This window comes from Myotis nattereri, assembly GCF_964212035.1.
Source record: "Myotis nattereri genome assembly, chromosome: 3".
In the NCBI taxonomy this organism is placed as follows: domain Eukaryota; kingdom Metazoa; phylum Chordata; class Mammalia; order Chiroptera; family Vespertilionidae; genus Myotis; species Myotis nattereri.
In genome coordinates, this window is record NC_138077.1 from 187408056 (window position 1) to 187434317 (window position 26262).

Sequence of the window (26262 nt, forward strand, 5' to 3'; positions counted from 1 at the left end):
GTAGTCTACCCTTGTCTGGTAGGCTTCCATGGAAGGAGTCTCTGCTACTTAGAAGAAGACCCATCTGACACTTCTTTTCAGGTGGCCTTGATGTCAATTTTGAGGGGCAACTTGGAGAGCTTAACTGTCTTCCTCTAAGTCAACCCAGCCTTAAATTTCGCCAGTGTGCGAGTGTGTGTGTGTGTGTGTGTGCGAGTGTGTGTGTGTGTGCGAGTGTGTGTGTGTGTGTGTGTGTGTGTGTGAATAATTTGCATAACAATTTCACCCAATTGGGTCTCAATTCCACCACCATTTCTGCAAGACTATGTGCTAACATGTTATCTTTTCCATAATCTTTGCCCATTGGATTTTATGTTTTTATTGATTCCTAATCCTATCTAATAAAGGGGGAATATGCTAATTGACTACCCCACCCTCAATGATGGCAGCGCCCACAGCCAATAAGGAGGGAATATGCTAGTTGACTGCCATACCCTCAATGATGGTGGCGCCTACTGCCACAAGATGGTGGCACCCAGTCCCTTCAGCCCCGCCGGGGCGGCAGGTGGGTGGCAAGGCCGGGCTCGCCTGGCCTGGCCGCTCCGTGTGCCTGCCTCCGGAGTCGCCCAGTCCCCTCTTCCCCCCATTTGCCCAGGGCTGGCCCAAGGCACAGGCAAGCCTCAGATGTCGGCTGCCCAGCCGCCCAGGGCCGCCCAAGGCTCAGGTAACCAGGGCCGGCCAAGGCTTGCGCTACCTGTAGTGGCAGCAGCAGAGGTGTGATGGGGCGTCGCCTTCCCCTGATTGCTGGGTTGCCTCCTGCCCCTGAGGGCTCCCGGACTGTGAGAGGGGGCAGGCCAGGCTGAGGGACCCCCACTCCAGTGCATGAATTTTCATGCACCAGGCCTCTAATCTATCATATGAGTTATAAATATTTTTGACATTTGTCTCTTATTTGCCTTTTAGGGCTTTTTATATATGCCATAAATTTCATTAATCTTTTCTTTTTTTAATTTCTTTATTGATTAAGGTATTACATATGTGCCCTTATCCCTCCATTGCCCCCTCACCCCCCTGTTGTCTGTGTCCACTGTTTAGGCCTATATGCATGCATACAAGTCCTTTGGTTGATCTCTCCCCATTACCCCCAGCCTCCCCTACCTTCCCTCTGAGGTTAGACTGTCTGATCGATGCTTCTCTGTCTCTGGATCTGTTTTTGTTCATCAGTGTTATGTTGTTCATTATATTCCATAAATGAGTGAGATCATGTGATATTTATCTTTCTCTGACTGGCTTATTTCACTTAGCATAATGCTCTCCAGTTCCATCCATGCTGTTGCAAATGGTAATAATTTCTTCTTTTTTACCGAAGCATAGTATTCCATTGTGTAGAATAGTATTTCACAGTTTTTTAATCCACTCATCTGCTGATGGGCACTTAGGCTGTTTCCAAATCTTAGCTATGGTGAATTGTGCCACTATGAACATAGGGGTGCATATATCCTTTCGATTGGTGTTTTTAGTTTCTTGGGATATATTCCTAGAAGTGGGATTAATCTTTTCTTCTAAGGTCTGTGGATTTTGAGGCTTAGTTAGACAGGGTACCCACTCCGAAGTTATAAGGTAATTCACGGGTTTTCTTCTAGTTTTTTTGTGGGTTTGATTTTTTGGTTTAATCTTAGACCCATTTGGAGTTTATCTTAATATACATGATGTAAAATATAGATCCAACTTTATTTTTTACAGACAGGTACCAGTTATTACAACATCATTTATTAAAAAGACCAACTTTTCCTGCTGATTTGAAATGCAACGTTTTATGTATGCTAAATTCCTATGTGCATTTGGGTCCATTTCTGGTTTTTCTCTTCCATTGGTCTATTTCAATGCCAGCACCACATTATTTAATTATTGAGACTTTACATATAACATGTTTTATGTTCCAGCAAATATTGGTGTGAAATAAATCACCCAAAGCTTAGTCATTTAAGACAATTGTTTTATTACATCTCACAGTCTCCACAAGTCAGGAATTCAGGAAACCCTTGGTGGGGAGATTCTCTTTTTCCTCACGTAGCTTCAATATTTCTCACTGTGGTCTCTCTGTATGAGCGAGTTTGGACTTCCTCTCAGCACGGTGGCTTCAGCGAAGTTGGACTGTGTACATGGCAGCTCAGAGTTCCATTGCAAGTGCTTCCAAGAACAAACTAGAAGCCGCCTCACCTTTCTGACCCACGCAGCATCACATCCTCTGCATTCATCTGATGACGAGTCAGTGCCATCCAAATCCTCTCAGTGGGACAAATGTCAAGGTCACATTGTAAGAAAAACATGTGGCACAGAACAGACTGTTGTGGCCAATTTGGAAAAATACAATCTGCCATATTTTGCTTTCTGATAGGGCTTCGTTAATCTATTTCAGAGTTTTCCTGGCTGTTCTGACCAGAAGAAAACTCTTCTCTTTCAGGTAGCCTTTTTATAAATCTGATCCTTGAGGTGAATTCACTGATAATCATGTGTTAACCTTTTTTCCATTTACTTTTGGCATTAAAAAAGTAACCTTTTTTATTTTCAAGAAGCACATTTGGTCTAATTATGAATAAGTTCTCATGATTAGATGTGATTCATTTCTGAAAATATGCTTTAAAAACAAACAAACAATAGGAATGGATATTGTTTTTGGTGGGGAAAGGATGGTTCTGAGATAAAATAAAACAAAACACTGCCCCTGCCCTAGATGCTTTGGCTCAGTGGATAGAGCATTGGCCTGTGGAATGAGGGGTCTTGGGTTTGATTCTGATCAAGGGCTCGTACCTCGGTTGTAGACTTGGTAGGGACACGTGTGGGAAGCAAGGGACACGTGCAGGAGGCAACCAATCAATATCAATGTTCTTTCTTTGTGTCTCTCCTCCTCCCTTCCACTCTTTCTAAAAATAAATGGGAAAAAAATATATTTTGGGGGTGAGGATTAACAACAGCAACAACAACAACAAAAAACATTGCCCCTGACCCATGTGGTAATGAATTAGAGTTGGAGGCATCCTTATGAACTCATGCTTAGCTTAATGTAAATTGCTAAATAAAAAATATTTATAGATATGTGTATGTTCACACATTGGTATAAACATATATATTTCCTTGCTCTGTGAGCTAAGAAGGCCTATAAGCAATGACACTCCAGTGTCAATGAGCAGACCTGGCACTCTACTTTTGGGTTCTAATGTCATTTTCAAAAGAAACCAGAGCTTCTTACAGAGACAGCTGATTCTAGAATTGAACAGGAAGGATACAAGATGAGCCTGGAGTATCTTGTTAGTGCCAGGAAGTAAGGAAGTGCTAAAGAACAAACAGACAAACAACAACAAACCTACATTGGTGAGATATGTCCAATTTGTTGGCATGTAGTTGTTCATAATATTTTCTTACAATTTCTTGTGTATCTGTGGAGTCAGTTTTTACTTCTCCTTTTTCATTTCTGATTTTATTTATTTGGGTCATCCTCCTTTTTTTCTTGATGAATGTGATTAAAGGTTTGTCAATCTTGTTTATCTTTTCAAAGAACCAGCTCTTGGTTTTAGTGATGTTTTGTACTGTGGGTTTTTTTTAGACTCTATTTCATTTATTTCTACTCTAATCTTTTATTATTTCCTTTCTCCTACTAATTTGGGGCTTTGTTGTGCTTTTTCTAGTTCCTTTAAGTGTAAAGTTAGATTGTTTATTTGAGATTTTTCTTGTTTCTTGAGGTAGGCCAGTAATGTTATAAATTTCCCTCATAGGACGGCTTTCACTGTATCCCAGAGATTTGGGGGTGGTTGTGTTCTCATTTTCATTTGTTTCAAGGTAGCTTTTGATTTCTTCCTTAATCTCATTGTTATTCTATTTATTGTTTAGCAACATGTCATTTAGCTTCTATGTCTTTGTGTGTTTTTCAGGTTTTTTTCTTGTGATTGATTTTAGTTTCATACCATTATGGTCAGAGAAGATGCTTGATATAATTTCAATCTTCTTAAATTTACTGAGACTTGTTTTGTGTCCTAACATGTTGTCTAGCCTAGAAAATTTTCCATGTGCACTGAAAGAATGTATATTCTGATGCTTTGGGGTGAAATGCTCTGAAGATATCAATTAAGTCCACCTGATCTAGTGTGTCATGGAGGCCGCTCTTTCCTTGTTGATTTTCTGTCTAGAAGATCTAGCCATGGATGTCAATGGGGTGTTAAAATCCCCTATTATGATGGTATTACTGTTGCTTTCTCCCTTTATGTCCATCAAGATTTGCTTATATAAGCATAACCAATAGACATAAGACACTGGGGGGTAGGGGAGCCCAGGGGATTGTCAAGGGCGGGGGGGGGGGGGGCGGGAGGGGGGGGGAGGAGACATATGTAATACTCTTTGTAATATTTTAAGCAATAAAAAAAATTTAAAAAAAATTTAAAAAGTTTAATACAAAAAAAAATAAAAAAATAATTAGAAAAAAAGATTTGCTTATATATTGAGGTGCTCCTTTGTTGAGTGCATTATGGTTTAAGTATTCCCATTGCAATAGTGGATGTATACACAACAACCCACCTTGGTTATTGGGATGATGCTCTAGTCAACTGAGCTACCCACCAGGGCTGAAGGATCTGTCATTTTCAAGAAGAGATGTTGCCCAAGTGCTCTCTTTACTTTTAAAAAATAACATCAGGCCCACCAGAACCAAGGGGAAAGTTCCACAAAAGTGTACTCCACCTACAACCCTGCCAGAAAAACTGCCCCAGCATTTCCCTGCTCTCTTCTCATGCCAACTTCAAAGATCTTGGCACCAAGATGAGCTAAAGTCTAAGGCATCAACCACACTTCCCGTCCCTATTCCCCACAGACCCAGGAATGGGGTGTCTGTAGACCTACAGAGTAGGGGTCTTCTCTGGTCCTTTTTCCTGCTACACCAGGAGTCAAAGCTTCTCCTGGGTCCTTTCGGGATTTTCAGAAGAGCCCCAGGACTAAGCCAGCTCAACCCCCTGTAGGGACTCAGCTTTTCCAGGACAGTGATTTGGAACCTGACAGGTGCAAATGAAAGTCCAGTTTTCACCCAGGAACAGACTCTGGGAAGATGTTCCAGCACCAGAGCAAGGGTTTGGACTTCCAAACCCAAGACACCTAAGCTGGAACTAGGTCTCACCCCTGCCCCAGCCATCCATTCCAGGCCAGAGGGGCCAAAAATCTCACCAGCAAGCCCCAGACACCTGATAACACACACACACACACACACACACACACACACACACACACACACACACCCTGCAGGCATTCCACACCCGCAGGTCATGGTCTGTCCTAGAAATTGCCAGTGGTGGTGCCAGGTGAAGCAGTGGTGTCAGGGCAGTGAGAGATGAGGGGGCACAGCAAAGGCAAGATCCATGGGGATTTGCCAAGGGGCTGGACTGCCCCAGGCTGTTGTCAGCCCTCAAGAGTGAGTGTACTCCCAGGGAAGACTTCTGCGGCCCCAGTACTTAGGGACAGGCAGGGTTTGCTGTAAAACCAATGACATCAGGCCAAGAGCTGAAGCCTCTGTTAGTGGCTTCAGCTGAGGACTATAAATGCAAGACTCTCAGGGTCTGCTTAATGCATGCCAGGGAGGAGCGACTAAGTCAGAAGTTCAAGTCCCAGCTTTGCCATAACCTCAAGCACTGCAGGCCTCAGTTTCCCATCTGTAAAATGAGAGTTACACAAGATAGAATCGAAGGTCCTTTTTGTCCTAGTGTGAGTTCTTTGGTTCCCCTGAGCACATACATTCATGGGCCCACAAAGATCCTTGTGTTACATACGTGAACTGCGCTATAGGATATCCATGTAACTGTGTCCTGGGGCACATGAGGAATCGTTGGGTTGTAGTGTGTGTATGTGTGTGTGTGTGTGTGTGTGTGTGTGTGCTGAGTGGGAGGGGAGACCCCAGAACAATATCCTCCCCCCCATCCCTCTTCAATAGGCGGAAGCCACTGGCTTCCTCCCTTTCCTGCCTCCTGTGTGCTGGCAAGACTAAGGACTGAGAGGAGAAGAGGGGATGGAAAAATCGGCCCAAAGAACAGTCTCCAGGTCTGTCTTTACCACACCCTCCCCCCACCTCTAGACCCCAATCCTGGGCCTTCTAGGCCACACCCATCCCCAGCCTATAGAGATCACACTGGGGGGCCGAGGGGCCCTGAAGAAGGATAAGTCCTTCCCACCCCTCCCCCGGGCCACCCCTCCCACCCAAGCCGTCTCATTTCCTCTTCCTCTCAGCACCAACACTCACTGACTAGCACAGGCTTAGCAGCCAGACCCAGAGTCACTGACCGTGGGCCCGGCTTGTCCTGGTGGCCCGGTCAGCCTCCAGAGTATGGTCTGGCTGGGGCCCCCTTTGCTGCTCCCCGTCGTCTTCCTGGCTTCTCATGTTGGTAAGTCTTCCCCATGATGCACCCAGCCCCCCAAGGCCCTGATTCTACCCCAGTAAACTCTATCATCACTGTCAACAAGTCCATCCATATTGTAATCAGTTAGAAAGTGGGATTGAGGCCAGGAAAACCTAGACAATGGGATCAGGCACTAGAAATCACTGCAGCCTGGGGCTAAATTAGGGGATGAGAAGGGAGGGGCGGGGGAGGAAGGGCCATTAACTGTGTTGGATCATGAGATCAGTGGGGAACAGCAGGGCCTACAAAGTTTTCCGTGAGTGATCATATGCCTTGTGTTGCATTCATTTGATTATTCACTAGACAAAAATTCATCAAGAAACAACAATATTCCAGGGGCTGTGCTAAGTGGTGGGCAGCCTCCAGAGCTGCACAGTGATTAACTGATGCTGACCTCCTATGGCCGTTATGGGGTTTAAATGAAGTAATTTACACAGAGCGATTGGCACAATGTGTGGCACTTGGTAGGGGGTTCTGAATAAGCGGTAGCTGATTCCTTCAGTGTGCTGGCCAAAGAACGCACAGGCTGTCTTTGAGTGGTTCACAGTCTAGTGGGGGCTAAACACATAGGCATAAGGAGCTCCAGAATAGCGCTTTCTCTGCCTTGGGCAATAGGTAAAAAGGGGATCATGAAAGACTTAACTGAGACCAGCGGTCTTCATTCCAGGCAGCCAGCAATAGATGCAAGTCTTAGAGGCATGGAAGCACCTGGGAGAGGAGGTTCCTAAAGGGAACACAGCCGGAGGAGCAGCATGTGAGCAGCAAGGGGCTTAAGAGCTTGCACTTTGTCCTGAGGGCAATAGGGGCCATGGAAGGCGGTAGGCTAGAGAGACACAAGCTCTTAGCTGGATCACTTTTGGAGGATGTGTTGAGAAAATAGGGGTGTAGCTGTTGGGACTATCAAGGTGAGTAAGGGTGAGGGCTAAGCAAGAATGGGCTTGGAGATGGGGATAAAGTCAAGAGGCTTTGAAGAGACAGGATTTGCAGAATTTGTGACTGATTAGGGCAGACAGTATAATGCTTAAAGGTGTGGACTTGAGAGTCAGACAACCTGGTTCTGCCAGTTACTAATATTATGACCTTGGGCAAGTACTTCTCTAAGTCTTCCTTCCTTGGCTATAAAATTGGGGTAATAACACCTACCTCCCCAGATAGTTAGTATGATAAAATGAGAGAACATAAGTAAAGTGCCTGGCGTACAATTGACCTCCAATAAACATTAATTATTATGACAGTAGGAGTATAAGATGACTCCGAAGTGTGTGTCTCAGGTGGCTGGTGCCCTCCGCTGAGTCAGGGAGCACTGAAAAGAGGCAGGTTTGCCCTGGCTGGGTAGCTCAGTTGGAGGGTCACCTCGGACTCCAGAAGGTTGTGGGTTTGATTCCTGGTCAGGGCACATACCTAGGTTTCAAGTTATATCCCTAGTTGGGGCACATACAGGAGTTAACCGATCAATGTTTCTCACATTGATGTTTCTCTCTCTCTCTCTCTCTCTCTCTCTCTCTCTCTCTCCTCTCCCTTCCTCTCTTTCTCAAATCAATTATATATAATATATGTAATCTCCTCAGGTGAGGATTAAATATATATATATATATATATATATATATATATATATATATATATATACATGAAGAAGAAGACGCAGGTTTGAGAAAGGCTGATGAACAAGCAAGCCCAAGCTGAGGGGCTGTCCCAGGGTTATTGACTCAGAGGTGACATTAAAGCCAAAAAAAGAGAGAACTGCCCTAGCCAGTTTGGCTCAGGGGATAGAGCGTCAGCCTACGGACTGAAAGGTCCCAGGTTTGATTCTGGTCAAGGACACATGCCCAGGTTGTGGGCTCAATCCCCAGTGGGGGGTGTGCAGGAGGGAGCCTATCAGTGATTCTCTCTCATCATTGATGTTTCTATCTCTCTCTCCCTCTCCCTTCCTCTCTGAAATCAATAAACATATATTAAAAACAACAACAACAATAATAACAAAGAATGAGCTGCTCAAGGAAGCCTGTAGAATAATGATCACCCTCCTCTGTAAATGGAAAGACAGCAACTTCACTGAAGGGTGTGAGGATTCCTTGGAAATCAGATGCTTGGCACATGGCAGGCGGTCATCAAATGCTAGCTTCATTTACCCCTGGTAGACTTAGGAAGAGTATTAGTGGATAAGCTAAGAGGCATTTAAACTAATTACTTGGCAGTTAGCAGGCAGGGACAGAGAAGGAGGGGCTCAGAAAGGTATGGGGTCATGGGGCTGAGGAGTCTGGGCTCCACATAGTCAGGCCTGGACTCTGGCTCTACTTGGTTTCTCCCACTCTCTGCCTTACATTGCATGCCCCAGCCGCACTGAATTTGGACATTGCCCTATCCGTACCATAATATTTTTCATTCCATGTCTTTACTCAGGCTGTGCCCTCTGCCTAGAATACCCTTTCCTACCACTGGCCTTTCCCCTCGCTACTCTCCTCACTCTTCTATGTCCTCCTGCTCAGCTTTAAGACCCTCCAGGGAGGTCTCCATCTCCCAGAAGGCATCTCTTCGTCCCCTGCAATGGGTCAGGCACCCATCGTCTGTGCTTCCCTGCAAGGCGCCCTGCATTTGACAGGTGTCTCCATGTCTGTTCTCCAGCAAGGCCGGGAGTTCTATGGAAGACAAAGACCCGGGGCCCACCTGTGTCTCTGCACGTTGGCCGGCGCCTGCCCAGGCCTGGCCTCTGTCTCTGGCTTTTTGCTGGGCCCACAGTTCTCTTCCTTTCTGCCCCACAACCACCTGGCTGCAGAACCCAGCCTTTCCGGCCTTAAATCCCAGCACTGCAAACACGTCTAGATTTCTGCCAGCACTCGATCCTCCTTGGCTCTCCCAGCCTGCACATTCCTAGTGGGGGGCAGGGAGAGTGCAGTGGGGGCAGGGAGAGCGGCTCCCTTGGCAGAGCCGTTTGAGAGGCAGGTCAGGAAAGGGGGACTGACAGGGAATACAAGGGAAAAGGACAGAGGGCCTAGATCATTCTTGCCAAAGCTGGGCTGCAAAGGGAAGCCATCTGGCCGGAGAAAGGAGGGGGCTTTGTTTTTGTTTTTGCTCTTTTAGGATGAAGAGGCTGAAAGGAAAGGGGTCAGTGCACCCGGAAGGGGCAGGAAGGGCTGGGGACGGAAATGCCTGCTCAAGTGCAGAGCCCGAAGGTGGGGAAGAGGGGGAGGGAGGGAGGCTGGGGACCCCGTCAGATCCCAGGACTGCTGTCCCTTCCCAGGTGCAGCGGTGGACCTGACGCTGCTGGCCGACCTGCGCCGCTTGGAGCCGCACCGGTTCTACCTGACCTGTGTGTCTGGGGAGGTCGGCGCTGGCAGGGGCTCGGATGCCTGGGGCCAGGCCTTGCTGCTGGAGAAGGACGACCGCATCGTGCGCACGCCGCGGCCGCGGCCCCCGCCGCAGCTGGCCCGCAACGGCTCGCAGCGGATCACGCTGCGCGGCTTCTCCAAGCCCTCCGACCTGGTGGGCGTCTTCTCCTGCGTGGGCGGCTCGGGGGCCCGACGCACCAGCGTCCTTTACGTGCACAACAGCCCTGGGGGTGAGTCTGGCCCGCTGTCAGGAGGGAGAGGCGGGGCTGCCCTTGACCTCTGACCGCACCCTCCATCCACCCCGCAGCCCAGCTGCTCCCCGACAAAGTCACACACACGGTGAACAAAGGGGACACGGCTGTGCTTTCCGCGCGTGTGCTCAAGGAGAAGCAGACAGATGTGATCTGGAAGAGCAACGGTAAGGGGAGCATTTGAGCTGGTCGGGCAGGTAAACCCATAGATCTGACACCCCAACACCTCCATGGCCACCCCTTACCTACCCATCATTCCCATATACCTGTTACCCCCCTGGCCAATCTCCAGGGCCCCCATATGTCCTGGACCGGGTCCATGAAAGCACCTGCATCCATCTCTAGGTCCGAGCTGTCCTCCAGCACCCAGAGGACGGGTGGCATCATGGTCACCTGCCTACTCCCCTGTCACCCCCAAATTAGCATTATGTTAAGCCCTCCCCTATGGCTCTCCCCTAGGAGCTAGCAGGCACAGAGCCCAGATGGCGGGGAGCAGCAGCCCCATGAGGGAGAACTGGTAACCAAGTCCTAGAACAGGGAAAGTCTAGATCTGTCCAGATGTGTGCTGGGGCCTGGCCACACCTGGGGAACCTAGCCATCCCATGGAGGAAGCTGTTTTCCCCTGCGGTCCCAGAGACCCTCAGACCCACAGCCTTTGGACTGCCTTTTGGGTCCCTGGACTCCTGAAGTCAAGGGGTTTGCCTCCTGAGCTCCAAGCCCTCTGAAGTGATGTGGATAGTCAGGTAGACCCGGGCTCTCTAGAGTCTCCATTCAGTCCTAAGCAAAGAGCCAAGCAGGGCATGGGGCAGGCACAATCGTCTAATATTAGAGTCTGCAGGTCCTGGAGGGAGAGCTCCTGAGAGAAATCCCAGAGTAGGTAACACCTGAACTGTGCCCTAAAGGAGGAATGGGAATTGGCCAGACAAAGAAGGAGGGAGAGCAAAGGCAGGAAGAGAAACCAGATGTTCAGGAATTCAGGAATGTTAGGAGGCAGGCAGGCTGTGGAGAGGTATGGGGCCAGAGGGCTATGCAGTAGCCAAAGGGTGAAGAAAATGATGTGCTAGGGCATTACCCTGAGGGCAGTGGAGAACTACTGAAGAGGTTAAGCAGGGAGCTGCAGCGGGCTTTGTTGCAGAAAAATACACACTGGCTGCTGAGTAGAGGGCAGATGGGAAAGGGGGAGACAGGAAGCAGAGAGACCGACCACTTAGGAGGCAGTGGAAAGTGGGGACCAGGGTGGCGGATGGCAGTGGGCCTGGCGAGAAGTGGACGCTTTTGGAGGTGAGAGGAGACAGACTGAGCAGGACTGTGCTTTACTGGCTGGTGGATATGATGAGAGGATGCTCCCCAGCTTTCTGGCTTTTGGGTACAAACACTTTCTGTGCTTTGATGTGCATGATGCACATTGATTCGGCCTGAGCAGAGATGAGCAGAGGGAGGGGACACCAGCTCTCGCGTGGTACTGAGGCCCCTGACCCGCTTATGCCCCCTCAGGATCCTACTTCTATACCCTGGACTGGCATGAGGCCCAGGATGGGCGGTTCCTGCTGCAGCTCCCAAATGCACAGCCACCAATGAGCGGCATCTACAGTGCCACCTACCTGGAAGCCAGCCCCCTAGGCAGTGCCTTCTTTCGGCTCATCGTGCGAGGTTAGGGGCTAGGAGCAGGGGTGGGGCTGGCATGGGAGGTTGGGAGCCCTGTGGGTACTTCCTGTGGATCCCCAGGGCTGCCCCAGCCTTCGGCAGCAGTGGTCAGGTGCATGAGGGTCAGCTGCTGAAAGCACATTCCTCCAGGCTGTGGGCCAGGGCGCTGGGGACCAGGCTGTACCAAGGAATGCCCAGGCTGTCTGCATGGAGGTGTTTGCCATGACCAGGATGGCGAGTGTGTATGCCCCCCTGGATTCACTGGCACCCGCTGCGAGAAGGGTAAGGAGGAGCGGGAGCTAGGACCTAGGTAGGAGAGGATGCCTGGCTGGGGGAAGAAAGACCCTTGAATCATGGGGATGGAGCTTGAAGGATGAGAGAGTACCAAGTAGGTCCCGGACCCTGGGACCTACAGAAACCTCTACACCACATGGCCTCTTCCCAGCCTGCAGAGAGGGCCATTTTGGACAGAGCTGCCAGGAGCAGTGCCCAAGTACATCAGGCTGCCGGGGCCTCACCTTCTGCCTCCCAGACCCCTACGGCTGTTCTTGTGGATCTGGCTGGAGAGGAAGCCAGTGCCAGGAAGGTATGCACTAACCCACTCTCCGCAGTCCCTGACCCAGAGAACTGGCATGAGCTTGGCCTAAACCCTTTACTCTGGCCTTGACTTGCACACCAGGCCCTCCACAGTCCCCTGCTCACCGGACCAGTGCCCTCTCCACCCAGCCTGTCATTACTCAGGCCCCAGCCATGCCTTTGTTGCCCCCCTGACCCGTGCCCCTCTAACATACCCTTTCTGTTTCCAGCCTGTGCCCCTGGTCATTTCGGGGCGGATTGCAGCCTCCAGTGCCAGTGTCAGAATGGCGGCACTTGTGACCGCTTCAGTGGCTGTGTCTGCCCCCCCGGATGGCATGGAGTGCACTGTGAGAAGTCAGGTATGAACACATGGGTCTCAGGTCCTTCAAGATAAGCCAGCCTTCACCAGACACATCTCCCTGTTAATGCTCTAAGTCCTGCCCTCAGGGAGCTCATGGTCTGGGAGCAGTTCTCACCGCCCAATCTGTACCATCCGTATAGAGATGAGCAGAAGCCAGAGTGAGTGGTAGCCCAGAGAGGCGCTAAACACTCTGAGGTGGTCAGAGAGGGCTTCTTGGAAAAGGTGAGATCTGAGATGGAATATGAAGGACAAAAGAGAGACGGCTGGGCAGAGAGCATGGACAAAAGCTTGGGGACCAGGAGAGTGGAGTAAGGGGAGGCTGGGGAGAGGTCAGAAGAGGTCACATCTTGGGGACTTTGAATGGCAGGCAATAGTTTGCACTTAATATGATGGGGACAGGAAGGAATTGTTGAAGAGGCACAGGGTAGTCAGATTTGTGTTTAAGAAAGGACCCCAGCTTCCGGGAGACCCCAAATGATTGTGCAGGGCTCGTGTTCTAGTCATGAGGCTGAGGCTGTGAAGGCCGCCCTGGTTTCGGTATGAAAGGCTCTTAGGAGGTGGGGGTGCAAGAGATAGACTCTGCGGCTGATCAGAGAGCCTTAGAGGACTCACACGGGACTTTGCTGGCTTTCAGGCTTGAGTGAGTGACTGGGCAGACGGCAGTGCCTCCACTGAGATGCATGACACAAGATGAAGGGCACTTTGGCGGTCATGTGTCTGCCCCTGTGATGGCTCCAGGATAAGTGTCCTTCCTCTCCCCAGACCGGATCCCCCAGATCCTAGATGTGGCCTCAGAACTGGAGTTCAACTTTGGGACGATGCCCCGTATCAACTGTGCAGCTGCTGGAAACCCCTTCCCAGTACCAGGCAACATGGAGCTCCGCAAGCCAGACGGCACCGTCCTCCTGGTCAGCCCCCGCATCCCAACCCAAGGCCCCTGACCGCCAGCCTTACAGTTGGTCCCTCAGACCTCTGACCCCTTAAGGCTTTCTGCCAGCTCTACCCACTGGCCTGAGGAAGGTTTAAATGGGGTCTAACTGATTGTTGAGGGGCTGCCTCCTGACCTCTGTCCCCTCATCAGTCTAGACCAGTGGTTCTCAACCTTCCTAATGCCGCGACCCTTCAATACAGTTCCTTATGTTGTGGTGACCCCCAACCATAAAATTATTTTCGTTGCTACTTCATAACTGTAATTTTGCTACTGTTATGGATCGTAATGTAAATATCTGATATGCAGGATGTATTTAGGCGACCCCTGTGAAAGGGTCGTTCGACCGCCAAAGGGGTCGCGACCCACAGGTTGAGAACCACTGGTCTAGACAGATGTGTACCTGCCACATGGATATACATTGTCTTTGGTTTGCCCCCTTCCCCTGTCTCTCTCAGTCTACCAAGGCCATTGTGGAGCCAGATAGGACTACAGCTGAGTTTGAGGTGCCGAGTTTGGCTCTTGGGGACAGTGGACTCTGGGAATGCCGCGTGTCCACGTCTGGTGGTCAAGACAGCCGGCGCTTCAAGGTCAATGTCAAAGGTCAGTGATGTCCATGGAGGGTGGACACTAGCTGGTGCTGCTCAGACTGGGCATCGTAGCAGAAAGGGCAAGGGCATCTCAGGTCACAGCCCAGGCAAAGAAGAGGGCATATGGTCAACCAGAGATCTAGGCTGGACAGTACCAGAGTGGGAGTATTGCTCAGTCCCATCTGGAAAAGACATCCTGTGCCCCCAAAATGGGACACCCCCTGGCCTCACCCAGCTTCCTGCCTGGCCATGCTTGTCCTCTCCACCTCCCACAGACACATGGCCTTTACCTCTCTGCCTCTGGGATGCTACTTCGCCCTCTGACCCACACCATAGGGCACTCGTGTCAGGAGAGGGTGACCCAGAGGTGAAATGAGGAGGGAGCTGCCAGTGCCCAGGACTGCTCAGAACAGAGCATGCCCACCTGGTCCAGGTGTCCCTTCACCTTCTCCAGCACCATAAGCCTTGGCCACTCACACCCCCTGCCGCCTCTTGGTTCTTCCTTCCCTCTGGTCCCCGCACTCCCTCCTCCCCACGTAAGCCCCAGACTTCTCAGTTCCCCCTCTCACTCTTCCCACTTGCTCACCATGCCCCTTCCACCACTCTGCAGCTCCCCACCACCAGGAAATATTAGCACGGCCCTAGGGCTCCACCTCCAGCCTCTCTCTTCTCACTTCCCCCAGGCTTTGTACTCAGACAATTTAGGTTCTAATCCTCACTCTACAAATTCCTAGCTTCATCGCCTTAAGCAGGTTACTTAGCCCCTCATAGCTTGTTTCTCTCTGTAAAGTGAAGATATCAGCGCTCACTTGACAGGGTTGCTATGAAGAGTAAATTAGATGATGCACTTAAACATGTATCATAGTGCTAGATCCTTGTGCCCATGCTGCCCAGGGGGGCAGAACTCTGTCGTCCTTGGGCCCTGGCCACTCTGGTCATCTGTTGAAGTTGGCCTCCCCAGTCCAGATCCAAACCGAGACCCACGGTGTCTCTGTAGGCCAGAGTCCTCTCATGTTTCTGAGGACTGGGTGGGCTTTCTGGGCCATGCCTTACCCTGAGTCTCCTGGCAGTACCCCCGGTGCCTGTGACTGCTCCTGGGCTCCTGGCCAAGCAGAGCCGCCAGCTTGTGGTGTCCCCGCTGGTCTCCTACTCTGGGGACGGACCCATTACCTCTGTCCGCCTGCACTACCGGCCCCAGGACAGCACCAGGGCCTGGTCCTCCATTGTGGGTGAGTGGGGAGAGAGCTGGGGTGGGACAGCGGTATTGGGTAAGAATGAGGGCAGGCAGAGTGGTGTAAGGGGAAGAAAGGGCTGAAGGGAGAATGGTGGCTTCTGGAAAAGACCGAATGATGTATGCTGTTGCACCCCACCCTCAGTGGACCCCAGTGAGAATGTGACCTTAATGAACCTGAGGCCGAAGACAGGATACAATGTCCGTGTGCAGCTGAGCCGACCAGGGGAAGGCGGGGAGGGGGCCTGGGGGCCTCCCACCCTCATGACCACAGACTGTCCTGGTGAGAAGCCAAGAGTCATTCTTTCCTGTCCCATAGGGATTACTATCCCGTGCACTCAGGGTTGTCAATCTTATCACCCCCCGGGCCCCTGCCTTTCCCATTTGAGGTGGTCCCACCTTGCCCCCTGAGGATCACTGCACTGTCCAGCCCCAAGGACTCACTGGACGGTTCTGACCCTTGACCTCTGGCCCCAGAGCCCTCGTTGCAGCCATGGCTGGAGGGCTGGCATGTGGAGGGCCCTGACCGGTTGCGAGTGAGCTGGTCCTTACCCTCGGTGCCTGGGCCACTGGTGGGCGATGGTTTCCTGCTGCGCCTGTGGGACGGGGCCCGGGGACAGGAGCGGCGGGAGAACGTCTCGTCCCCCCAGGCCCGCACCACTCTCCTGACGGGACTCACGCCTGGCACCCACTACCAGCTGGATGTGCGGCTCTACCACTGCACCCTCCTGGGCCCTGCCTCGCCCCCGGCACGCGTGCTTCTGCCCCTCAGCGGTATGCTTGAGAAGGGGAGAAGGGCTCAGAGTGAGGAGAGGACAGGGACACATGAGACCCAGAAGGACATGGGAGGTTACAGGACGCTGGATGGATGTGGAGAAAACCCAGGGCACATGGAAAACATGGGCACAGGAGGACCTACAACATCAAGCATACATGGACATGGGGAGGACATGGGACAGGGGCAACACAGGGCAAGGGGGACATGAGGAGGACCTAGAACTCCTGGGATTTAAGGAGAATAAGGGGAAGCAGAAGCTCAAGGGTGAAGGAGACCATAGGGAGAGGAAGTCAGCCCAAGATGGAAGGAGGAGGTTGGCAGGGTAGCTCCCATTCTGGGGTCCTCAGAGGGGACACCACTAGAGCGGATGACCTAGCTGACCCACAGCTCCATAACTTGGTCCTGTCTGAGACCTGCCTTTCCATCCTCATCTCTTCAGGACCCCCAGCGCCCCGACACCTCCATGCTCGGGCCCTTTCGGACTCTGAGATCCAGCTCACGTGGCAGCGCCCAGAGGCTCCGGCTGGGCCTATATCCAAGTACATTGTGGAGGTGCAGGTGGCTGGAGGCTCAGGAGACCCACTGTGGATGGATGTGGACAGGCCCGAGGAGACAAACACCATCGTCCGTGGCCTCAATGCCAGCACACGCTACCTCTTTCGTGTGCGGGCCAGTGTCCAGGGTCCTGGTGACTGGAGCAAGATGGTAGAAGAGTCTACCCTGGGCAACGGTGAGAGAGCCGGGTCCATGGGGACTTCCGGCCCTGGGGTCAGACTCAGCAATCCCTCCCTCCACATGATCCTCTGCCTTGGAGCTAGGGCATCCCAGGCAACTTCCCAACAAGTGACACAAGCCCTGGCTCTTCCCTCCTTATGACCTTCTGTCCTAGTGCTGGGAAAATCATGTCACCCCAGTCACCCATGGGCCCTAGGCCTGACATCCCTGATCCCTCCCTGGTACTGGGATCTCTGACCTCTCCCTCCGTGTGACCCCATGGTGGCCTCTGGGTTTCCTGACCCAGGGGTCCCCATGATCTGCCCATCTTATTATGTCCAGGGCTGCAGAGCGAGGGCCCAGTCCAAGAGGTCCGGGCAGCACAAGAGGGCCTAGATCAACAGCTGATCCTGGCTGTGGTGGGCTCCATGTCTGCCACATGCCTCACCATCCTGGCTGCCCTCTTAACCCTGGTGTGCATCCGCAGAAGCTGCCTGCACCGCAGACGCACCTTCACCTACCAGTCAGGATCGGTCAGTCACTTACCTGTCCCAGCCTTGGGCACATGCATGCAGACCCTATGTGTATATGTTTCTACCTATGTACAGACAAGTACTTGTACACCCAAGCATGTGTTTGTGTGTGTGTGTGTGTGTGAGAGAGAGAGAGAGAGAGAGAGAGAGAGAGAGAGAGAGAGAGAGGGAGAGAATTTGTTGCAGGTATAAAACTACACCTAATGACACCTAAGGGCATAAAATACCCATTTATTTCTCTAAAACTGAACTCAGCTTATGAGCCCATTGCTATTAGTGGTGAAACATTTCATATTCCTCATTCAAAATAACTTGGTCATGTCTATATTTCACTATGATCATTTCAGGAGTCGCCCCCTTCTCCATGGGGGTGATCTAAGCCTACGTAGCATGGTGATATTGTGGAGGGGCACCCGAACTTCATGCTGGCCTCTGTCCTGACAAGCCCTCCCCAACTTGGGAGCCGGCTTCCATCTGCATACAGCTGTGGCTGATGGTCTCAGCCCTTCTCTGGCCTCCTGCCAACAGACTACTCATTCTGCGAACTACTCATCCCATCCTCCATCCTTCCAATCCCAGGGCTTCCATGGGGAGACTTAAGGACTCTGGGTGCTTCCCTGTACCCTGCAGAGGACAGCATATCCTACGACCCTCAAACCCATTGTTACTGCCCTTTACACAGCTGTTTCTACCACCATAGCCTCGTGCTGGGCCTGCAGCCTCACCCATTGCTCCTTGAGAAAGGAAACACAAACCTCCACTCTTCCTGGCTTCCCTGCACACCTGCCTGAGTTTTCTGTCCTGTAGTCCTTAGGAGTGAGGGCAGGGGGCTGGCTCATCTTCCAGGACCGCGTCCGCTCCTCTTGTCACCTCCATTTCTCACCTCCTCCCACCTCTCTCCCTCTCTTTGGTCTTGTCTCCTCTGAGATCTTTGCCACTGTTGCAACTTATGGCCTGAACTCTGCCCTTTTCCCTCCACGCCTGGGCTCTTGATATTTACAACCAAGCTCTGGCATTTCAAAAAAAGACCCTCTTCTCTCTCAAGGGCCAATCCTTGTGATAGAAAGCCTAGTGTCCAGAGCTATTGTCTCTGCCATGCTTTAAAAACCCCTTTCAGAGATTCAATTGGCTTCTTTGTTCAGGCTGCTTGGGCCCTTCCCCTTCGGTCAGTGTGTACCAAAAGCTGCCACTGCTATGGTGGGGAGGGTAATGGGTACAAATGTTGGGGAAAGGAGGTAGGAAAGCAGCTTTTAACATGTGTTATGCTAACATATACCAAGATATACCCCTGCTACCTGTGCCTGTGTGGGTGGGTGCCATGAGTGGGTGCCATGTGTGCATGCACGTGTATATTCCCATGTGTGTATGCCTCTGCCCCTCTGCTTGTGCTCCTCCATGTGCACATGTCCATGTGGACCTCTGCATGGATACACCTGCATACAGTACCACTGCTAGAACGTGCATGTGCTGGTGTGTGCCTTCAGCTGTCCGTGTCTCATGCAAATCAGTGTGACCCATGTCCCCCCCTCCCCTTCCCCATCAAGCTGGGAGCCCCCCATCATGGCTCTCTTAGCACCTCTTCCAGTTCTCATATTGGCAGCTAACCTTGTCCTGTTCTACGGTTTCCTTATTCTGCTGTCAGCCTTGCCCAGGTGGTCCAGCTCCTACTCAGTTGGGGGCAATGACAAACATTCCTCTTTGTTATGGTCTTTCTATCTTTAGGCCCCAGGGTAGTTTTAGAGCTATGGGCGAATGCCAAGTGGGTGGATGGTGATAACTCGGCTTCTACTGCTATGGAGAAGAAAGCTCCTCCACTGGCTTAGAGCTAGGAATGTGCTCAATAAATGAAACCTAGCCCTGGCCAGTGTGGCTCAGTTAGTTGGGGGGCACCAAAGGCTTGCTGGTTTGATTCTCAGTCAGGGTACATGCTGGGGTTGTGGGCTCTGTCCCCAGTAGAGGGCATGCAGGAGGCAGATGATCGATGTTTCACTCTCACATTAATATTTCTCTCTCTCTCTAAGAATCAATGTAAAAAAATAATTAAATAAGAAAGAAAGAAAGAAAGAAAGAAAGAAAGAAAGAAAGATCCCTAGCCACTGCCCTAGGCTGAAGTCCTCTCCAGAGCATCCTTGGTGACAAAAAGGCCTGGTTGTGGGATCAGCTCACTGCTTCCCATCACAACTCATTCCAGTTCCTTTCTATTTCAAATGTTAGATATATCATCCTCCCATTGACTTAGATTGTGGCCTCTAGTGACTTTACCTATTCCTTGTTCTTTCAGTGCCCCACACACTTGACCCCCAGGCTACAGTCTTTCTCAGTGGACATCTGTCCACCCAACGGCCCACCCATGGCTCCATCTCCTATGGTTCTGCCTCAGTATGTTCTCTGCTGTGTGTGTGTCCCTAGCTGGCCACCAGATGCCCTCTGTCTGGGTCTCCATTATCTAGCCACTCTTTGTCTATTGGTGCCTCTTGCTGACCACATGTCTCTTGCATGGACTGTCTGCCCACTTGTCCCATCCTATGAAGGGTGAGGAGACCATCCTGCAGTTCAGCTCAGGCACGTTGACGCTGACCCGGCGACCAAAACCACAGCCTGAGCCGCTGAGTTACCCGGTGCTGGAGTGGGAGGACATCACCTTTGAGGACCTCATCGGGGAGGGGAACTTTGGCCAGGTCATCCGGGCCATGATCAAGAAGGACGGGCTCAAGATGAACGCAGCGATCAAGATGCTGAAAGGTCTGCTGGGAGTGATCTTTGACCCCCCCCTTCACCCCACTCCTGACCCTCTCCTTTGTCCTACAGACCCCAGGCCCCATCTTGCTCCCTCCAGTAACTGACCTCAGCCCTTACCAGCTCATGTCCTTTTGTCCAGAATTATTTCTGGCAAAAGTGATACTGGATTCTTTACACAGAATACGCCTCTGAAAATGACCATCGTGACTTTGCGGGAGAACTGGAAGTTCTGTGCAAATTGGGGCATCACCCCAATATCATCAACCTCTTAGGAGCCTGTGAGAACCGAGGTGAGCCCCCATCTTATCACCTACCCCTTTTTCGAAACCCCCATGATCAGCCATCACCTCCTCCACATCAGTACCTTGCTGGAAGCTTAGGTTACCTAACCATCACTATTCATTCTCCTCCATGCCTTATGCTCCCTGTCTACTATGGTTGGTACTTGCGGCCACCAGCTTGTATATAAATTGTATAAACTGTATATAAATTCCTACCATGTATCTCCCCACCCCCCAGGTTACCTGTATATTGCTATCGAATATGCCCCCTATGGAAACTTGCTAGATTTTCTGCGGAAAAGCCGGGTCCTGGAAACAGACCCAGTTTTTGCCCGAGAACATGGAACAGCCTCCACCCTCAGCTCCCGGCAGCTGCTACGTTTTGCCAGTGATGCTGCCAATGGCATGCAGTACCTGAGTGAGAAGCAGGTGTGTGTGTGTGTGAGTGAGAGTGCAGGGAGGGAAGGTGTGTTAGAGGGAGGAGGGGGGCCAATGGGCCGACCTCAGGAGATAAAATAAGCAGGCTCTGGTTGGATCTGGGATTGAGGAATTGAGAAAAGGAAATGACCCCAAGTGCTGGCCTGGGGAATGGGTGAGAGGACAGGACGAGAAGCAGGTCTGGAGGAGGTATTGCTTTTGAAGCATTTGAGGAACATCTTGATGGAGGTGTTGAGTTAGCAGTTGTAGATACCAGCCTAGACCTCAGGAGAGAGGCCTGGGCTGGAGACAACAATCTGGAAACTGTCACCATTAGGTGGTGATGCTAATAGTAGGGGAGGGATGGAGACCCATCAGGAGAAGGTAAAGGAGGAGCAGAGAGTGGAGGCTGTAACACAAACCCAAGGATACCCTACTTGAATTGAAGGAGAGAGGAACAGCAGTAGTAGGGAACATGAGACGAGAGAAGGCATTTTAAACGTAGGAAAGTTTTGAGTATCTTTGAAAGCAGAGGGACACAGCACAGAGGGAGGAGTTGATGAAAAGAGATCTCTGAGGAAGGTGGAGAGTTGAGTGGAGACTTGGAACTCAAGAGAAAGGATCAATTTGGGAAGAGAAGGGCTTTCCCCACCCTCATCAATTAAGGGAGAGAAAGGTAGAACCATGCAAAGGGGGGAAATACCCACCATGGCCCCAGGAAGAGGGATACACCTGAGCTTGGCCATAGACATATCACAGAAAGGAAGGGATGACAGCAAGGAGCACCGTGATTTTTCTCAGGCAGGAGTTGATGTTCCAGGAGAAGACCTGGGTGGGTGGGAAGAAGGGTAAGGGCTGCTAAAGGCTCTGAGGGTGGCCATGAAAACTGGCTATGGGTTAGGACCCTTCACTGGCCCAGGAGTCCTAGGATCACTCTTTCCTAGTCTTCCCTGATTTCTCACTGTGCCTCCAGTTCATCCACAGGGACCTGGCTGCCCGAAATGTGCTGGTCGGAGAGAACCTGGCCTCCAAGATTGCCGACTTCGGCCTTTCTCGTGGAGAGGAGGTCTATGTGAAGAAGACAATGGTAAGTCTCAGTCCTCCCTCAGGTTCCATGCCTGGTCCTGCTCCCCAGAGCCCTCTAAACAGGCCCTTCCTCCTCGCCCAACCCCTCCAACCCACTCTCTCCCAGGGGCGGCTCCCTGTGCGCTGGATGGCCATTGAGTCCCTGAACTACAGCGTCTATACCACCAAGAGTGATGTGTGAGTGTGGGGCAGGAAGGGGTAGGAGGGCTTGGTCTCCCAAGGTTGCACACAGGCATAACCTGGACACATTTCATACATGTCTCAGGTAGTCCAAGGCATGACTTGGCTGCCCCTAGGCTGTGTTCCAGGTGTGGCACAGGTGTGATGCAGGAGTATCTTGGGTATATCTTGGTGATGCCCAGCATCTTAGTGGGAAGGTAGGGGACCTAGCTGGAAGGAAATTTTGTCTTAGAAGGTGTTTTAGGGGTAGGATTGGGGTAGGGTAGTTTAGGGCAGTGTTTGTGTAAGAGACTGAGAGATGTCTTCGAGAGGTTTGGGGTGCTGGTGGATAATGCCCAGGTCAATGGGGAGAGACCACTCAGGAATTTTCTTACCTTCCTCTCTAAAGGGCAGGTCATCCCCATATGAGGGCCTAACCAGATCATGACCCCAAAGACTCCTTCTCTGTGCTCCTATCTCCAGACAATCACCTTGGCACACTCCTGCCCCTCTCTCTGGGAAAAGTAGCCTGCCCAGCCCTCCAGTCATGGCTCTGCCTATTTGCCCCAAGCCCTGGCCTGCCCGGCTCCCTGTCCACCACATGATCACCCCTCTGACCATCACTTGCCTACTTCCTTCTTCTGCTTCCAAACCCCCTAGATTCCCTCCCCCGACTAAAACTGTCTCTCACGTGCACGGGGGTTGTTACACTATAAGAGCCAGTTAAGAGCAAGGGCTTTGGAGTCAGATTACCAGGGTCTGAATCCCAGTTCTGCCACTTACTCTTTGTGTGACCTTGGGCAAGCCAGCTAGCCTCTCATTGCCTCAGTGTTGCCATCTATAAAATGGGGATAAGGACAGTACCTATGTCATAGGGTTGGTGTGAGGGTTAAATGTATTAACATAAACATTAAATGATCAGTGCCCAGCCCATAGTAAATGTGCGATAAAAATATTAGCTATGATTACATTGAGCCTGGGTGGAACCAAGAAGGAATTTCAATGGAGCAGAGACCACAACTGGCCACGGCCAATACTTACAGAATAGACATGTGCAGAGGCTGGGATGGGCTACAAACCTGGGGTCGGTAGACACTAAAATGCTGGCCCCAGGGCCTAAAGGTAACTAACTAAGTGCATCCTCCTCATTTCAGCTGGTCCTTTGGGGTCCTCCTCTGGGAGATCGTGAGCCTTGGTGAGTCCCATCCCCCCATCCCCCAGGGTGCCCCACCTTACCCTTCTGGGGCTCTGGGCTGAGGGAGCTTTGTCCCCTCCTGCAGGGGGCACACCCTACTGCGGCATGACCTGTGCTGAGCTCTATGAGAAGCTGCCTCAGGGCTACCGCATGGAGCAGCCTCGGAACTGTGATGATGAAGTGTGAGTTGCCTCAGCCTTGAGCCTTGTGACCCCATCACCCCAGTTGGCCCAACCCCTCATCTCAGTAATGCCCCATCTGCAGGTACGAACTGATGCGTCAGTGCTGGCGAGACCGCCCAAACGAGCGACCCCCCTTTGCCCAGATTGCGCTGCAGCTGGGCCGAATGCTGGAAGCCAGGAAGGTGAGGAGGCGGGGTGATGAGGCTAGTGCTCACCAGGCTCACAAGACTGCCCTTGCATAGGAGCAGCATCAGCCTCTGGGTGCCCATCCTCACCACTAGTTGCCACCACAGCTAGACCAGGCCCCCTTTCCACTCTCAATAGGTTGGACATTAGGTCCTTCTAAACTTTTCCAAGGCCTCTACTAGCCCCAGCAGCAAATCCCTCTCCAGGACCCAGGTCCCAGACTGCTTGCCTGTCCTCCTCTGCTGACGCCATCAGCCCTTTCTCATCTAGGACACCTCTCCTCACCTGTCACAGAGCCAGAGTGCAATGCATGGGTGGTCAGCTGAGAATATGGATGGATGAATGGATGAATGGTACAGGAAATGAATGAATAGAATTAGTGGATAGATGATATATTCACATGATATAATCATATGAATAAACACAAAGTTAAATAACTGAATCTTATAACCATGTAAATAAATAAATTATCAAGTAAATATAAATGAAGAAATATATCACAATTAATGTAATACTTCTGTAAACGCAAAGAGTTCCTCATATGAATTAATGACTAAATAGCAATAGGAATTAGTAAAGTATCTTAAGAATTAAAGAATGGTCAAAATAGCCATGTAAATAGGTCAATTGTCAAAAATAGCTTTATAAATAAATTAATAAGTGAATGAATGAATGAATGAATTGAATGAATAAATGAGAAAAAATTCATTGGATGAATGCATGAAAAAATGAACAACTGTGTCAAGGGCCTCTCACCTGAGCCTCCAACTGTGGTGGATTGCCCTGCTGTTTTGGGCTGGTGGAGGATTCTTGAGTCTCCAGAACAAGCCAGTGTCTTTTAAGATACCCCAACCACATGGAAGTCAGGGACCTCCAGGCCCCCATCCCTGGCCCCCACTAAAGTTTGCTCTGCTCCCCAGGCTTATGTGAACATGTCACTGTTCGAGAACTTCACTTACGCGGGCATCGACGCTACAGCTGAGGAGGCCTGAGCTGCTGTCCAGGCAGAACCTGGCTCTGCTGGTCAGAGCAAACCGCTCTCCAACCTGTGACTTCTGATCCTTGTAGCCTCTGACCTGAGCTGCCTCAAGGATTTTTTTTTTTTAACTTAAGGAAGACAAGAGGGGATCCAGGGAAGGGGTGGGCTTAGGGGAATTGGGTCCTCATCCTTTGAAGTTGCTCCCCTGCCCCCTGCATTACTCTTACAGCTGCCTTCACATCCTTCCTCCTAGTTCACCTGCTCCACATATGTGCTCCTCTCCTACTCCCCACACTCAACCCTCTGCTTCCACTCCTCCACCCAAGCCAGCCCTTGCATCGCTAACATCCCCTATTCAGCTGCTCCCCACTCCTGGCCTTGTAATCAGAAAAAAATAAATGCTCTGAGAAGCTCCATCCAATGTGTTCCTTTTACTGCTGGCCAATCCCAGGGAAAAGCTGAACCAAAGACAGAGAAACTAGACTTTCCAGGAAAAGAAACACTTTTGTAGACCTGGTCCCCCTGTTGGGATTGCTTCTCCATGATGGGAGGTGTTCTGGAAGAACTATTTCACACCTACACCACCCCTACATCTTGGCCATATGAGAAGTCCAGTTTTCTGATCTCTTCGCTACTCTCCTGCCCTATCACCAACATGTCTCCCTGTATCTCTAGGTAGTTGCCAACCTAGCATTCTTTGCTCTGGGTCCATGCCAGGGTCAGCTGCAGTCCAGCCTCAGCTCAAACTGACATCTCAGCACCAGACAGATTCTGGCCTGTCTGGAGCTCCCATTTTTCTTTATGTCTCTAGGCAGCCTTTCCTGGCTTGGTAGCCACCTTACTGCCCAGCATATGGGCCCCAAAAGAGGAAGACATTTTCAGCCAGCCATAGTAGAACTCCTATGCCTTCCTCGGGGTCTCCAAGTGTGTTGGGAGGTGCTCCCTGTCCTGAAAGCTAGTCCCATGTCCTGCTCCATGCCATGTGGCCTTCAGGCTTGCCTATCCTTTTGGTTTCTCGCTGCTGGCCTCTCACTGATCCTTAGGAAACAACACTTTTCTTGCTTCACACATTTTTTTCAGTGAATCAGATGAAATCAAAGAATGCATAACATGGTATGGTGTTATAATTAAGAGCACAGATTCTGGAATCACACAGACCCATGTCTAAGTCCTTGCTATATCATTATCTGTGTGACATTGGTCAAGTCACTTAACCTCTCTGAAAAATGGGGTTAGTAATAGCTACCTGACTGTTGTTAGCACTAAATGAGATCACACAGGCACAGTTTCCACAGCACTGGGCCCCGTACATAGTGCTCAATATCAGCAGATAATACATACAAGTGCAGGAAGATAAATGGGGTGGGGTAGGGGTTGTCAGCATCTCTATTCCAAAAAGACCTGAATGGCTGGCGTGTGGAATTGAATTTAAGAAGAAGAAATTTACTGGAGTAAATGGAAAGCTATGCAGGATGAGAGAGATGGGATTTGCTAAAGTGAAATTTCATTTCAGATACACTGCAGGGATATTGCCAGGCCACGGATGTGGGGATTACAAAGTTGTCCCTGATGGGGAACAATAAACAAACAAAGATGCCCCTGTGGGGAGACAGATATGTAAACAAACAAAAAAATAGAAGAGTTTGCTATAAGAGAGGGAGGGTACCTGGGTAGCACATGCAGGATGGAGATGGAG

At 50.9% G+C, this 26262-nt stretch overlaps 1 protein-coding gene across 1 annotated transcript; it reads left to right on the top strand.

Moving 5' to 3' along the window:
* Nucleotides 1–453: 453 nt before the first annotated feature.
* On the top strand, nucleotides 454–24985 carry TIE1 (tyrosine kinase with immunoglobulin like and EGF like domains 1; the record flags this gene model as incomplete). The annotated part of the gene is made up of 23 exons (XM_081086074.1): nucleotides 454–544; nucleotides 9649–9966; nucleotides 10044–10154; nucleotides 11482–11637; nucleotides 11782–11913; nucleotides 12077–12217; nucleotides 12438–12566; nucleotides 13331–13476; nucleotides 13955–14099; nucleotides 15157–15315; nucleotides 15463–15600; nucleotides 15795–16091; nucleotides 16535–16825; nucleotides 17152–17342; nucleotides 19874–20084; nucleotides 20261–20371; nucleotides 20601–20791; nucleotides 21753–21866; nucleotides 21972–22042; nucleotides 23179–23219; nucleotides 23305–23401; nucleotides 23484–23583; nucleotides 24508–24985. The coding sequence occupies 23 exons, from the start codon at nucleotides 454–456 to the stop codon at nucleotides 24577–24579; spliced, it is 3453 nt and encodes a 1150-aa protein (XP_080942200.1). The 3' UTR covers nucleotides 24580–24985.
* Between the last annotated feature and the right edge of the window lie 1277 nt (nucleotides 24986–26262).